At 37.4% G+C, this 16,761-nt stretch overlaps 2 protein-coding genes across 4 annotated transcripts; one reads left to right on the plus strand and one right to left on the minus strand.

Annotated features, from left to right (window-relative positions):
• Positions 1-74: 74 nt before the first annotated feature.
• Taz (tafazzin, phospholipid-lysophospholipid transacylase) lies at positions 75-10,995 on the plus strand. Of its 2 annotated transcripts, XM_031972431.2 has the most exons (6): positions 77-218; positions 3,455-3,526; positions 5,493-5,621; positions 8,691-8,934; positions 9,441-9,695; positions 9,979-10,995. In XM_031972431.2, the coding sequence occupies exons 1-6, from the start codon at positions 104-106 to the stop codon at positions 10,016-10,018; spliced, it is 855 nt and encodes a 284-aa protein (XP_031828291.1). In that variant the 5' UTR covers positions 77-103; the 3' UTR covers positions 10,019-10,995. The 2 variants fall into 2 exon arrangements, with proteins under 2 accessions (XP_031828292.1, XP_031828291.1); XM_031972432.2 differs by lacking the exon at positions 3,455-3,526 and having other exon boundaries at positions 75-218.
• On the minus strand, positions 10,282-16,419 carry LOC116425145 (PX domain-containing protein kinase-like protein). 2 transcript variants are annotated; one of them, XM_031972428.2, is made up of 9 exons: positions 16,020-16,419; positions 15,038-15,226; positions 14,864-14,960; positions 14,365-14,789; positions 14,094-14,270; positions 13,607-14,017; positions 13,378-13,534; positions 13,261-13,305; positions 12,651-12,798 (listed from the first exon to the last, which is right to left on the minus strand). In XM_031972428.2, exons 1-8 carry the CDS (start codon positions 16,119-16,121, stop codon positions 13,289-13,291), a joined length of 1,575 nt encoding a protein of 524 aa, XP_031828288.1. In that variant the 5' UTR covers positions 16,122-16,419; the 3' UTR covers positions 12,651-12,798; positions 13,261-13,288. The 2 variants fall into 2 exon arrangements, with proteins under 2 accessions (XP_031828287.1, XP_031828288.1); XM_031972427.2 differs by lacking the exon at positions 13,261-13,305 and having other exon boundaries at positions 10,282-12,798.
• Between the last annotated feature and the right edge of the window lie 342 nt (positions 16,420-16,761).

Genomic DNA, 16,761 nt, shown 5'->3' on the forward strand with positions numbered 1-16,761 from the left:
AAAGAGTAGACGATTTCTCGCGGGGAAGTCGCTTCCCGATTGTCCGGAAAAAGTGCCGCACCGCTGTTTTCCACGTCGGATCCAGCTAGCGGGAGGCAGTGCAATGTTATACGACATCAAATGGATCATACCGAAGCTCCGAGATCCGAGCAGGCTCTGGAACATCGCGAGCAGTATAACCTGCGCGGCGGTAGGGATTTTCTCTAAAATCATTATAGGTAAGCACCCGCACGAGCCGGTTTCATCGTGAAAATTCTGCGTTACTCGTTCCCCGTTCGTTGTAACCGCGGCCGCCGGTGATTCCTTCGAATTTCCAACGGGACGTATAACCCGTCCTTCACTTGTGTCGCGGACCCATTAATTTCACAGCAGAACACATTGGCTCGTGTTACAACTGCGCGTTCGTTCTATAGTTCGATCCCTATTATTCGCGTTTGAATGGCAGGTAGAAACTGGCGTCGAATCGCCCGTGGAAATTACTGATTATTTCCGGATCGGTCGCGCGTAAATATTACCGATCGCGTGTGGTAGAATCATAGGTCGTTCGTCTCGTGCCGATTGATCTGATTTAACGATTGCAACTATTCGGTTGAACCTGTATCGCGTGATTTTTTCCGTATTTATATAACCTCATTTTTGGTTGCGCAAAGGACCTTTTTGTCGCCTTTTTACGCGAGGGATTTCCTTGTTCGTAGCGGTAATTTGTTTACTTCGTTTATAAATAATAGTTAGTTTATTCCAATCGTATGGTGAAATTGTTTTTGCAATGTGTTGGTCACGGTGTACATCATTGCATGTTATCGCAGCTTTATCGTAAATCGCATCGATCTTATCGATTTCAATTTTGAGAGTGACGCGACCATTGTGAATCATTGTACATACATATGAATAGAGGAAACGTCTTTTAATCAAACATTTCACGCTTCTTTGCAATCATCACGTTTGTTGATATTTACGTTTAACATGAAGCTGTGACACGCAATTACGCGTAGAGATTGTAATATTTATTCCAGATTCTCATGCCAGTTCTCGCTTTACGTGTACCGTTATTTCCATTGTTCTTTCCCACGTCTTCTCGCCAGTGCAAAGCAACATTTCAAATTTCCCGCGCGTTCGAGTGTCTCCTAAAAGGAAACCGAAAGTATGCGCATATTGTAGGTCATTTGCTCGAGACACTGACCAGAAGCAATGTGTTCTCGTTACGTTATAAATCTAGTAATGGTAATCGATGGTTTTCTGACTGCACGGTACCACTGCATGAAACGGAGATTTCCAATTTCGTCAACTAATTTGCCCAATTGCCCTCGCCGAGGGGAATGCCCTGCAAACGAAAACAATCATTACCTCTGTAAAATCCTCTATGACTATTAATTAACCCTTTCCGATCTTACGATCCAGATTCAACGTTCGGTTTGGTCGACCTATGGAAAAGCTACGTCATCGATTCGGATCATTTTTTGATACATTGTGGAAATTATTTAACCCTTTGCACTCCAGAAGTTTCTCGTTAGAAACACTCAAGGTTTTTTCATGAAATACCAACGACATTCTTTCAAACCGACTTAACGAGAAATCGTGCATAAATTAAAGGAAGAGGCTGTTTTATTTTACCCCTCTATAAGCCCACGTTACTTTGAAGTCACACATCAGTGTATTGGCATCTTGTTGATTTATTTCATTTCGCACTCAAAGTGGTGAATAAAATAAAGTAATCAATTAACTTAAAGTTTAACGTCATTGTAACTTGATAGTTACAAAATATATTCGTTTGATGAAATTACTGAAACTATTGAATATATTGTTAATTCGTATTCATGTGTGGATATTTATTAATTTTGTACTGTATAGATTCTGTTATAATCATGAAAAAAAATTCGGCTCATAGAGGGTTAATATTTCACATGTCGACGCGTCGTACGAAGTTTAATATTAAATGTCAAACCCTATAATTTTGTGTCAAATCAATTGGCGACTAAGAGGCGCCTACGGAGTGCAAAGGGTTAAATAAATTTTTCCTATCCTTGTAACCGACGATATCGGTTGGTGGTTGAAATGTTTACAACAAACACGTCGTAACGCAAATGCATTCTGTATGACAGTGCAAAATTATAAACGGAATTTATTATAATAATACTGGCAGTGTTCAGTCGTGTCATGATCGTAGAACAAGTTATAAACAAAGTTAAACCCGATTGGCTATTGTTTATTTCAGCTGTAAGGTTTCGAAGTTTCTTTCAATGTATAGAAATGAGTTTCATTTCGAATTTACATAATTGAGACTGGCATTAGTCTCGTTGACTTTTCCGGGGTGGGGTTGACTTTTCGCTCACGCTTTTACTTCATAAGATAGTTAACACCTTCACTGCCACGAAAATCTTTCTAGCGTTTTGAATAGTTATTACTATTCTACTATTGTTATTATTATTATCATTATTATTATTATTATTATTATATGCTATTACTAATAGTTATTACTATTACTACTTATTATTCTTTAACCCTTTGCACTCCAAAAATTTGTCACTAGATATATTCAATTTATTTTTATGAGATATAGATGGCATTTTTTTAAACTAACTAACGGTATTTTATTTTCACATTTCACGTATCGACAGATTACAAGACTTGTGTTAAACATTTTTATTTGAAGTCAATCATTTAAGAAACAAGGAAACCACTGTTAATATATCTAGAAGAATATTCAAAGTACTGATTTCTACAATATATCTAAAAATCATCTGAATCTTTGGGGATGTAGCTCTTCCATAACGTCAGGTTCAATTTGATTCGAATTACAATGATCAGTGTAATATACAGCAAAGGTTAAATGAAAAATCGAGAACATTTTTATTTAGAAATCACGTGACATCTAAGATTCATCACAGACAACCACATATACAAGAATCATTGAAACCCTTGGGGATGCAACTCTTCCATAACTTTAAATCTGATTTCAATTATAATGATCAATGTAATATATAGCAAAGGTTAAATAAAAAATCGAGAATATTTTTACTTAGAAATCACGTGACATCTAAGATTCATCAGACAACTTTACCACATATACAAAAATCATTGAAATCCTTGGGGATGCAACTCTTCCATAACTTTAAATCTGATTCCAATTACAATGATCAATGTAATACATAGCAAAAGGTTCTGAAATGAAGAATGCAAAATATTTCTTCCCTCAAGGGGATGATATCGAACGATGCATTGTTTTAATGTCGTCCAGAAATGACACGACATCGAGCATTCATCACAGACAATGAACACAATTCACTGTGGATACTATAAAACAATATGCTTCCGATGTGACCGTTGTCGCATGTTCCCTGATTACCCAAGTGCAATGCAACCTCGTGTAGCCTTTGGAATTGAACGTCCACGTTTCACGTTGTTACTGCAAATCAATTCGATTCTCTGCGATGTGTTTGGTAATTTTTCATTTCAGGTAGAATTGTCTATGCGTTACCGCCCAACGAAGGGCACAGGAAATCGGTGATTGGCCCTTGCCGACCTCTCAGTGAGTACCACTGATTTACGAGGACGGCTCAGCATTCACTTAGCGGCGATAGAATGAATTTTTGGAAATTAGGCGCACTGGTCGTGCTTAATTAGCTCGACGCGTACCTGCGACATGCGCGAGTCATCGCCACCACTCCGCCTCCCCGGCTCTGCTTTCATTTCCTATTGTCCCGTTCTTGGTCATCCCGACGATCGCTTCGTGTTGCGACAGTTATCATTATTCACATAATTCATATAATTTTTACAGTCGTCGCAATCGTATGATTTTAAACGAGATTTCATTATGCAAGAGAGTATGTGGGCTTGTGTAACAAGCTGTAGATGAATTCTGCGCGAAAAACTGAGTGGAAAACATAGAACAGCTAACCTTCGTTCCAATTTCGTTTTCGAGATAATTAAATTCAATGAATTCTCACGCGTGTAACGCCAGTCCGTGTAATTAAGTCGGATTAGCACGTTTTTGTGTTGTTGAGCACGTAAACAGTGGCAGTGCCATGCTTATCGGCGTCGTTGATGCAATCGGACGATACATTAAACATAACGAATTTATTTTTTCAAGTGAATTCATTTATATTCAAACGTGATACATCGAAGATAATTAAATGTATCGAGGAATAATATTATTGCACTGCCACTTGTTTTCGATAGTACTGTCTTGACAAACTGGCGATTCCACGTTGAACAATAATACACCTAACTTAGAATTTTGACACAGTAGATCTTCCTTATATCGTAAAACAACGAAATTAATAGAAAAACAAGACTTTCTTATTAAAACGCTGTATAATGCGCAAGTTAATCAGTGGGACTGTTTAATAAAATTTTACCTTCGGCCCACAGTCTACACTGTTTCTCAGAAGTGTATATGAATATTTAATAAACGTTCACAAACTTATAAGGAAAATATAATCGACATTTCCGTGGCGCGGAACTTGTTAAACAGGTTAGGTAATAACTCCTCGCGCTCGACAGGTGACTCTCAGTAACTGCTTAATTGCATATATTAAAATTATCAGGTCATATATAATATTAAGCTCCGCACAATCCGTCGATACGTGAAATCTTCGAGGAAAATATCTTTACTCCTTGATTTATGCGTGTTTTCTCATTCTATACTTTCTAATTAGACGTAGGCAAGATTCTTTGAAATGAATTTAACCCTCTATAGTGACTTTGAAGTCACACGTCAATATACCGCGAGTTAAATTGACGTATTTAACTTTTTATTGCAAAACGACAAACAACATTAAATGATTAATCAACTTAATAAAATTAATCAAAGATACAAAATATATTCGTTTCAATGAAATAATTATACATTGAATTTTCTAAGAATATTAATATTATATTTTTCTGTTATTTTGACAGTGAGATATAGAGTTCGTTTATTATATTATGTATTAATTGATAATAATTTTTTTATGGTTAAATTGACTTATTTAATTTTTTATTGCAAAACGACAAACGACATTAAATAATTAACCAACTTAAACTTTCGTACACAGGCGTTTACGTTCAACGTCATTGTAATTTCAAAGTTACAAAATATATTCGTTTCAATGAAATTGTTATTTTACAATTTTCTTGGATCAGTTCAAACGGCGACTGGAAGGCGCCTCTCGAGCGCAAAGGGTTGATATTCATTGAAATTCCGTATTTCCTTCTCTGTGTACCGAGTGCACAGTGAAACCGAGTCCACGGAGGTATCGCCTGCGTTTTCCAGTTTACATTCGGGCACTGGAGGATCTACTGTATCTGCTAAAGTGAACGTATGCCGCGGTTCGCCAAGCACGCGATAGAAAAACCGTCAGCACTGTGTAGAGTCCCGGGCAAAAACCGTCCTACCACGGTCACAATAGTTAAACGCATTCCAAAGCTGTTAAAACACCGCTGCCAACCCTTCCCCTCCTTGAGATGCGAGTTAATTTACCAAAGCGTTTCTTTTCTTATTCGTGCTGTTTAAGAATGGCTAAACAGAACGACGGTGTACAACAAGCATATTATCAGGCGAGCTCTAGATTGCCGGCCGAGAAATGTCCCTCTGATCACCGTCTCGAATCACCACAGTTGCTTTGACGATCCGGGCATCTGGGGTAAGTCTCTCCAAAACTATTCACCGACGATTACAGTGGAACTCCATTGTTATACGCACCTGTCGTTGACTTTTAGGACATGCCTGCCGGTCCTCTAACGGTCCCGAAACCGTTCGAGTCACGCGTTAAACGATCGTAAAAAGGATTGGAAATCGGAGGAGAGTTTTCCTCGACCTCGCGGCAAACATAAAACACCTTCAAAACATGTATCTCTTTCGTCGTGGACATTAACACGTTGAATGCCGCGCGATTTAATGGGATAAGATACTTGAGGAAGGAATATAATGTTAACCCTCTGTAGGCTCGTGTGTCTTTGAAGTCACGTATCAGTACATTGGCATCTTCTTGATTTATTTCATTTTGCAATTTGGATGTGTGAGAAACTATTGAATACATTCTTAATTCGTATTCATACGTGGATATTTATTAATTTGCTACTGCGTAGACGTTGTTATAATCATGAACCAAATTTCGGCCTATAGAGAGTTAAATTGTTCGATTGAATTGCATTGTTATTACTGCAGGTTCATTCTAGCTGAATGTCACCAAGTTAGTTAGCATTATTTATAATGTAGTTTAACCCTTTGAACTCTGTAGGCTCGAATATTGCACCAGTTACAATATTAAATATTTTAACGAGTCAAAGAAACTACCCTAAAATCATTCGATTTTCCACACATCCAAATTTTCTACTAAGGAAAATAAAAAATCGAAGAAATATAGCATTTCGAATTTTCGCTAAGAATACTATAAAAATTAGCAGTTGCTGATAGATTACAAAATCTGGAGTGCTAAGGGTTAACCCTTTGAACTCTGTAGGCTCCAATATTGCACCAGTTATCAAATATTTTAACGAATCAAAGAAACTACCCCAAAATTATTCGATTCTCCACACATCCAAATTTTCTACTAAGGAAAATAAAAGATGGAAGAAATGTTATATTCATTTTTATTAGAGATACCATAAAAATTCGCAGTTGATAAATTACAAAACCATCTGGTTAAGGGTTAATTGAACTATAGTAATTCGATTTGATTGTGGGTCACCGGTGACCCACACGGCATTCAACGTGTTAAAGAGAAACATTTTACTTATCGTTCTCTGCGCCATTAGAATCCTTAAAATAACGTCACGAAAGATTCGCAGGCACATTGTTTTTCGAATCGATACGTATAATCGTTTGAACTGTAGTTTTATCTCTCAATGGCTGCGTAGTTGATGGAATATTCTTTATTCGAAATCTACATCGAATTGATTTCCTTCTTGTTCCTAATCTCTCGCTTCTAGATAAATTTATTGGGATTCGTAGATAGTAGTGTTGACCTTGAGAGAACCTTGAACTGTTGTATCAAGAGACCGTTGTATCTAGTTTGCCATGTTAGAGGCGGGGCTTTAGTAACAATACTAATCGTTGAGGGACCATTGTGTGTTCTATAGTTAGAGCTCATTGTCAGGCATAACAAATGGAATTCTAGTGTATCTGTAACGTCGACTATTCTTTGCTTAGCGAACGACACTGTTCCATCGATCGGTATCAATCTCTCATGCAATATTATCATAAACAATGAACCGTGCTAAACGATCTCTGAATGCTACCGTATTTTCCCGGATTCTAATGCGAACGTCGTCTCTTGTAATCCAAGAAGCCCAATCACCTTCGCAACTTGCGGTTCAACAGTGTACACCGGGTGTCCGTAAATTCGCTGTCGCGTCTCCGCTCGAAATTCGAATTCTTTGTTTCGGCTGTCGTTAGAATCAGCAGCGGCTCGCGTGTACACACTTTCCACTTGATGTTATCTATAACATTTAACGTAATCAGTCCTCTTTTCTTTAATTCTCTATAATGGTACAACATATAATCAGCACTAGAACTACCAGGATTCTTTGAAATCTACAAAACCTTCAACAGACGGAGCTAAATCATATAACAATCGCATAATTGATAGAACAAAAGAAAACTACGTTGATCTGCTATTCGAGCAATTAAATCATTCTTCCGTGACTTAGTCTTTGAAATATCAAAATTTCATCTCACTTCGCGGACAGTAAATTCTAATGAGCAACAATAGGAAAAATTCAAACGTCGTACTCCGAGGGTTAAAATGCATAATTTCAAAAAGTTCTGTAGAATTAAGTTCGTGACAATGTGGCTTATAAATTTCAGTGTTGCATTCAGCAAACTTATTTTAATTTATTAAACATAATTTTGCATCGCAACAAAAATGAATGATCATTCAACGTAAGATTTCAACTTGTATTTCAGTTTTGCCACTACCGAATTAGTTTCGTCAATCATTTTCCGCGGAAACGTCCCTTTCAATCATTGCAAAAGGAATCAGTAAGTCGTTTCGACCCTGGTAGTTCTAGTGTCAAGCTTAACGTCAGTAGCCATCCCCCGAACATTTGAAAACAAAGGCTACAAATTTCCTGGAGCAACGTCACCAATTTTAACTACGAGCCACCGATTAGAATACATTTCCCAACGAGTCTATCAAAAACGAAGTCGTTTCCACTCTAAATTGATTGGTCCTCGAAGGCCGTTCAAAGCTTCCATCATCAACTTGCATACCACATCGCTAATTTTTTCCTCAACCGATTGAACAGAGTGAAACCGACACGTAAGAGGAGAATCATTTACCGATTCGCTCGAGAAAACGAATTCGGTAGCAAAATTCGGAACGATTTCGTTCGCTGGTGTAAACGTTCGAGGTAACGGATTCGTTAAGAATCCGTATCGTTATCAAGGAAAGTGAATTCTGATTAGAGAACACCTACACGAGGGACAAAAGTTCGATCGCTAACGAGTCGAGCAACTCTCAACGCGATGGATAATTCAAGAATGAAAGCGAGGGGGAAGGGGAAACACGGTGAGCAACCGAGAGGCCCCGACGCACCGACGAACGTTAACGCGACACGAGCCCCGATTTTTAGTATTCGAATTAAGTCGGCGACACGCTGTCACGTTCCCCTTTCCTGAGACACATGTAATCTTTTCTTTCTCAGAACGACACGTCGATAAGCGATCGAATGAAAGATTTTAAGACAGACAAATCTCTGAACTCATTTAGCGTCACTGGACCTGAGGCATTACCTGAAGCGACGCATCGTCAGATGGTCGCTCGCGGCCCACGACATTTGTTTCACGAAAGCCTGGCACTCCTACTTCTTTATGCTGGGTAAGTGTATACCGGTAGTCAGAGGTGCCGGAATCTATCAGGAAGCGATGGATTTCTGCATCGAGAAGCTGGCGTCCGGGGGATGGGTGCACGTTTTCCCCGAAGGGAAGATCAACATGCTTAAAGAGAACATAAGGTTCGCCATTTTATATTCGATTGGGTCGTGTAACACAAAATGTCCGATTTTCTTTCATACATTCCCTGTCGTAACGTTTTTTTAACACTAGATTGACGCATATTGGATTTTGGAAATATTATTTTGTAAATTTCTACGCCGATTTTGACGAGATCACACTGACGTGTACCTCAATTACTATCGAATCTCCAGTTTCCACGATCTAAGTAAACGAGCATCGATTCTTTTGGGAATAATAGAACGAAGTGTACAATAAATAAGTAAACCTAGTGTTAAGACCTTCCTAAATACGCACGGAACGTATTAATGTTCCTTTGGTTATTATTTTTATCTCATCTGGATCCTATCTCTTTGAGACTTTGCGTTTTCTTGGTAAGGGCTACGGTGTTTGTCGCAAAATGTCTAAATTTAGAAATTCATTTGTGAAATCTGACGTTTCATCGAACACGACCCAATACTCGAGGATTAATCACGATTAGTTTTTCACGCTGACATTCGTTTTGTAGATTAAAGTGGGGCGTGGGGAGGTTAATAATGGAATCACCTGTTGTACCCCTAGTGATTCCGATCTATCATCTTGGAATGGACCAAGTTCTCCCTCCCGAGCCACCGTACAAGTTAGGTTTCCGGAACAAGGTCACCCTGTATTACGGTGACCCCATAGATTTTAACCAATTAGTAAGCGAGTTGCGTGCGTCGAATGCGAGCGAAACAGAAATTAGGAAAGCGATCACGGATCGAATTCAAGAGGAGCTTTTAAGGTAGCCATTTTTCTTTTAACACTAGCTTTACCGAACCCGTCAATTTGATTGCATTTTTTAATTATTTATTTAGTGTCAGTTTAAGTCGATTTCGATTCGTGCAATTATGCGAATACGCATTGCGATAGTCTGGTTTTGAAGTTATCATTTTCGCGATTTATAAAGTTAGAATAAACTAAGAATAAAGTTTAGAATAAACGTCCGTAAATCTAGTGTTAAGGGGTGGGGGGGGGGGCGAAAAATGGAATTTACAAATAAGAAGAGGAATTTGTTTTCGTTGCAGATTGAAGACGATAACCGAGAAGCTCCACGAGAAGTTATGATGATCGATTGGGTCCATCGCACCCGACCCCAATTAGCTTTAATTTATGAAAAGAGAAGATAACGGTTAAAATCGAATTACAATACGACTATAGGTGACACTCGCGCTGGAATTACTTTTATTAGAGGGGATCAAAGTCACCTATAAACGACAATTAATATTAATATTTTACGTAATTGTGCAATGTAACGGATAGGTCGGGACAGAAGTGATTTTTTTAAAAGATTTCGGGGAAAGAAAAATGGGAAACAAGCTACGCTCATGACAGTTGACTTCGGATTTTAATTTGATTACAAGTCCTCCAGACTTAATTAAGAATGCCATATATGTATGTTCTCACGGTGACAGAATTGCGTGGATAGCATTGTATATACATACTTATGTGTACATAGGACTAACTATGTTACATAAAAACTCGTGCGGATTGTGAATACAAGGAAAATTTTCGACGGAATCGTAAAACGCGAAAGCTCTCGAACGTAAAGTGGAAAACTTCGCCATCGCGTCGCCTGCGATCGCCGGTCTCCGGACATTTGGTTACAGCGACCTAGCGGAACTCTATAATTTGTGATCATATACGGTTAACGTAATACAATCTCGTATGTTTGTAATAATTAAAATTAAGATTCCTTTTACGTGTAACGAGAACAAAGAACGGAAAACGAAGAAAGAAGAAGAAGAAACTTTTCTACCGTTGCACGCGGACGAAATACAATTGTACGGAAAAAGGAAGGCGTTTACTCCGAATGGAAGATACATGCGAGGGGAAATGTTCCTTAGAGCCAAACACATTCAACAATCTTTGATACGTAGTTGTGTAACTATTGCACGCGCACACTCGAGCCATGTTGTTACTGCTCAGAATTTACAATCACACATTTAGACAGCGATGTTCATACATATATATTTTTGATATATTGAGAATTTATAATATAGTATTAAAGATCCTTCGAATGATAAAAATATTGCAAAGATATGCATATCCTTGTATTTATTAAACTTTCGTAGCGAGTAGTAAAATATCTCCTACATGAAAATCTATTTTTTTTTCTGTGTTGAAATTTGTTATGGACTAAGATATTATCTCAAGTACAACGTGATCGTTCTCCTTAAACGCGGTTACTTTTTATTTTAATGAATTTCCACATTTAGGATAATATTGGTCTGTTGCGAAACAGCCCAGAGATATGGTGTAATTTGATCACGATTTCCGTTACCCCCCCAAGTGTTTAAAAAATTTCTAAAGTACACTCGGAGTCGTCTTATCGTTAGTTACTTGATAAATATAGATCTCGTTTTATTCTGATTTCACAATTCTCGATAAAACAAATATTTATATTACTCTATGAAGTATAGCATTTACACGGAAAAACTCAACAAGTTACAATTTCAAAATTAACGTCACATATGAAAGTCGCGTCTATATTACATAATTCCCGTAACAATATTCACAGACATTTTTTTTCTTTTTCATACATATTACATGTATATTTATATACCTATATAAATGTACTGTTCTGTGACATATATATAAGAAATAGGTTACAGTTGTTCGTTACCATTAATATACCTATTTACCGACTGAAAAATCGCATATATACTCCTCTTGGCACATTTTCTCGTCGCCGTAGAAACGGACGGCTCCGATTTCTACGGCTCGACACAATGAAAGCAACATACAGTATATCCGTTCACGGGGGGCGAACGAGATTCACAGAAAATGTCGATCGGGCTGTACATTTAATACGTTACACATAAACTTTGAATAGACGAAACGGTACAATACATTCAACGAGAGGAAATTTACGCGACAGGAATGAACGTCGTCGGTTTGGTCATACACGAATTATCGTTCTCGATTTCTTTCTCTTAACGTTTTGTTTTTTTTTTTTATTTAAGATTCACAACAGAATGATAAAACGAAACCATTGGAAATAATGATCGCGAGACTTGGAGCAAGTAATTCTTATAGTTAATAGATCACCCATTTGTAATCATGGAAGCGACATCGTTACACGAATAAAATCCATTACTCTTAATTCTAACGGAATCAAGAGAAAAATTCTTTTTTAAATACCATGATTATTTGACTACCGTGTCCAGTTACACATATACAGTTACAATATACAAAAGATCGTCTTTTTAAAATCTTTTCGTACATTAATTCGTCTACAATCACAATCCGAATCTGGACGGTACTGAAAGAATAAAAATCAGCAGCTAAATATGTGACAAATATTAACTGTTTCTAGCAAATTTTTCATGTGGTTATACATGGTGAGACAGTAATTAATCTTTTCAATACTAAGAAGAAATAATTAACTGATTCAAAAATATTCAATTGGTAATTGTTCTTCATCACACCATGTATATATAAATATATTAATTCTTTCAACGTCACTAATGATCGTTTTCCTATGGAGTGTACATCTTTAAAACTCTTTCAAAAAGAATAAAATCTTCTGACTCTTACAAGTACCGCGACCAAAATAAAATTTATAGACACCGTTGCATCTGTTCGACGAAGAAAAATAGCATTATTGTAACATAGATCACGTTTTTCATTATAATAAAATTGTTCATCGGTTTTCCATCTATTCCCTAATGTACCGCCTCAACGAGGCCCATTAGCAACTTTGCGAAGACTAGTTTTATTGAAGTTACAAATACTTCCGAGCAAAGCGGCTCGCTCATTGGTCATCTGCTGGACGTTGTCGTCTACGTCATTAGATGGTAGTATAGGAGGTGGAGGGACAGCACCTTTACCAGTGGCTGTATCACCTTACGACACAACAACAAAATCATTAGTTAAATAGAGTGTAATGCTTCACGATACCGTACGACATCGCTTGGACACGTACTATATATTAATTAACGTTTATATTTTGTTAAATAACATATTTATATATACTGCTAATGTCTACAGGTGGTGGGAGCATACGTACTCGGAAGGATGACAAAGAAAATCTACAGAACCATACAGAACAGACAACCTCTGTATAACAATAAAGAACATGGTAATGTTTAATGATGCTTGGCAACGATGTGAAAGGCAAAAGAATTTTCTTAGTTTTGTACGATACGAATTCGTATAATATGGTCATTTTTAATAACATAATTTATTTTGTGTTACGCAGAGATCACCTGTGGTATAGTTTTTGAATGTGTATCCAAGCAATGGTTAAATGAGAAGATGTATGAATGCATATTAATGGATGATTAATGAATGATCATATGACCTACGTGAGAGAAATAAGCGTAGTATGCGCCATCAACTTTTGTGTCCAGCTAATATAAAAATTTGACCAGATTAATGTTAGTTATTAACGAAGTCAGTTTGTTAAACAATCTGATACTCACGCAAAGAAGGTGGAGTCAACGTTCCGACGCTGGTGGCTGTGGAAGTACTTGTAGGACTATCCGAGCGTTCCGGACTTTTACCGTTCACTTGTTTTAATCCGTTCGTACTCAACTGATTCACAGAACGTTGCTCCTGTGCCAGTTTTTGTTCCTTCTTCTATAAAAATAGCAGGATTCATTTTATTTTCAATCGTAGGTCACCTAATTGTATTACTTATAAGATACTTACCAGTTTTTGTTTCCGTTTTTTCATTTCTTCTTCTGAGCTCATCATCTCTTGGACTTTGGCGAGCCTTTTCTGATGCCTAGCCACTTTCTGCTCATCTTTCAGTCTTTGCTCTGCTTTGTTCACTGCTTCGTGTAGAGCTTCCTTTAAATGACTACTTAACTTAAAGTGTGGCCTCTCAACGGATCCAACACCTAGCGCAGTACGTTTGGCTGATTCGAAAAACGGATGGTCCAATAGGCGTGGTATCGTTGGCAAATCTTGCTTCAAATCTTCTGGCGACAAGATCACCTCGAGCAGATTTTTTAAAGTCGCTTCACAATATGGTAATTCGGAGCAGGTTGCTTCTAAAAGAGGTCTTCCAAACGTCATTTCATACAATACATGTCCGAACGAGTAAACGTCCACCTGGGTCTGTGGAAACGGTTACTTTGTTTATTCACCAAATTTTATTGGCCGCAACATATACGAATTATGATTATTACTATACCGTTGCGTAAAGTTTACGCCTTTGTACAACGTAAGGCCGATAAAATGCAGGCAAACCTAACAGACCATTTTCAATATCTAATAATTTTGCACCCCTTTGAGTTAGAAGAATATTGCCCGTATGTAGGTGCCCGTAAGGTAAGCCTTTCTCATGAAGAAATCCTAGAGCTTCCAAAATCTGAAATATTGAGAGAATCGGTTAATCCTAAATCCTATTAATTAACTGCCTTAATCAATGCAAAAATTGTCGGTGTAAAATTACTGTGACCAACCTGGTAACCATACATTGCAATTTCAGGCACTGTTAAAGATTTGGTTTTATTTGGATTTCCATATTTTTTTATAAACGGTTGTTTTGGTTTAGTTACACATAAAGTGTCGCGCAATGTACCCGTCGGGTAAAAGTTTCTTATCATTAAAGCTCCATTTTCTGTCACATGTTGGTAAACAATTGGTTCTATATAGCTGTGTTTTAAAGTGCCTAAGCTTTTAAAAACACCTTGCATATCTTTATCTGGTAGATGTTTATCCGGACCAAATTCTACCCATGCAAGTAATAATTCTTGTTTGGGATTCTGACGATGTTTAACTGTATAATAATGCTTCCTTAACCGCCATCCCATGTCAGGAATGGCTTTACAAACTTCATAATTTGCATCACTGCGTAGAGCTAGTGACACCTGCTGCAGAGCTATTTCTAAAAATTAAAATTAATTAAAAGTGCCAATCTCATTTGAATTATGGACTTTCTCATAAATATAAATATTATACCATGTAATGGTGCTGTATAATTATCCGGATCTAAAAATTTTCTCATAGGAAGAGACGATGCCAATATAGGATTCATTAGTATTGTGTTTAAAAAATTCTGAAAACATTGAAAAACAGAAACATACAGTTAACTGTTAATTAATTCTTATTGTTTAATTACAACTTTCGACTAACCTGTAGTGCTACTTGACGCTGAGCTATGAAGTCTGGTTCCATATTACCAATAATTTTTTTTCGAGGAAGAGACAGATCAATGCCTGATACTGATAAAGTTGCATTAAGCTGTACAAAGTCATTGTAACGTCTGCTAACTCTCCAAGATTTTTCTGGTAATGGACCTCTTTGTGTTCTGATCACGTATTCCTGAATTTATTGCAGCCATTAAAAGAAACATTCCTTTTATCTTTTGTAACCGATATTTTCTGTATTATCTTTCATAGGTATCAAAAACTGTTGCATCAACTCAAAAAAAAACTGTTATTTTTCATATGGACCAGGTCACAAGGTAGTTTCGAGTAAATCGTACCGCGATTTTCGTTCATAGCGCTCCAAAATGTCAAACTACAGACATATGTAAATATGTACATGCACAGATCCTCCAGAAGATAAATAAGATATTAGTGCTATCAGCTGTTTTCGCCGAACGCATATATGAGTTCCTCGGCCAAATTGATGGTTTCCGTTAAACGCATATATACGGTGGTAGTTTGCAAAGGGTTAATCAAATGCAGGCCATCTTTTTATTATGCTCAATAATCGAATCGAGTATTATTCGTTTCATTCGTAATACTCATCCATCACCAATATATACATATATATATTACTAACAAAAATCAACATTACAAAAATGTCGTTAACGGTCCGGTTTCATTAACTTCTAAATATTACAAATTAATTCCTGAAAACAACGCATAACCGCGCCAATTGCTCGCGGTTAAGAAATATCGAGAAACAATTGCAAAGTACGGTTCGTGAAAAAATAAAAATATTCCGCGAAGGAGTAACAGAATGATCGAGAATGTCCGCGGGACAAAAGGGACTTGTCACTTGATCCAATGATACCAAATCTCTGCTAAGCCTGACGTACGTAAACGTCGCCTATTATCGAGTAAATGTCAGATGTGTTATGTATATACGCGTTAAGCGTGCGCCGTACCGTGTGTCCGTCGATCGTTCTTGCATTTTCAATGACGCTGGTCAGCTTCTCTGTATCATCTAGTAGCACTTTATTCGTGTATCGCTTCTCGAATAAAGCCATTGATCATTAATTCGACGGAGCGCAGAGCCCGTGCGGGGCGAACTGCGTGTGCCTATCGCATAGTTTCCCTGGGTCGCCATACATGACGCGCTTCTGCTTCATTTCAACATCGGTGAACGTATATTTCGCGCTACTTGTGAAACACTTTCAATGTCACCCAATACAACGCACGGACACAACGTTCCGGTTAACGATCGGCGCAATCAAACTTCACAGACTTCGCCTGGGCTCAACACCCATCATTCACTATCACACCTCGCACCCTATCACAGTGTTACCAGCGACAGCTGTTACCAACACACGAACATCAAATTCAACATAGAATTCAACATGGAGCTCCCGCGGTATCAGTTTGCCAGTTAAATCTCCCTAGAAGTAAAAACCAGTAACATTCTATTTTTACACATAAAGAACAACATACCATAATAATAATAATAATAATTCTAAACTAACTATTATTTCAGTTAATATCTTATCAACAAAATGTTTATTAATTTGGAAAATAGCATTATATGCCCTAGGTACTTTTGCATCCGTAACACATTAAATTATATGCAAATATTATTCATCGCAAATAGATCGTCGCAGAATCTAATATCAGAATCAACATTTTTCCATTGACTCATAGAATTATTCTATC

Source organism: Nomia melanderi, chromosome 7, assembly GCF_051020985.1.
Source record: "Nomia melanderi isolate GNS246 chromosome 7, iyNomMela1, whole genome shotgun sequence".
Lineage (NCBI taxonomy): Eukaryota > Metazoa > Arthropoda > Insecta > Hymenoptera > Halictidae > Nomia > Nomia melanderi.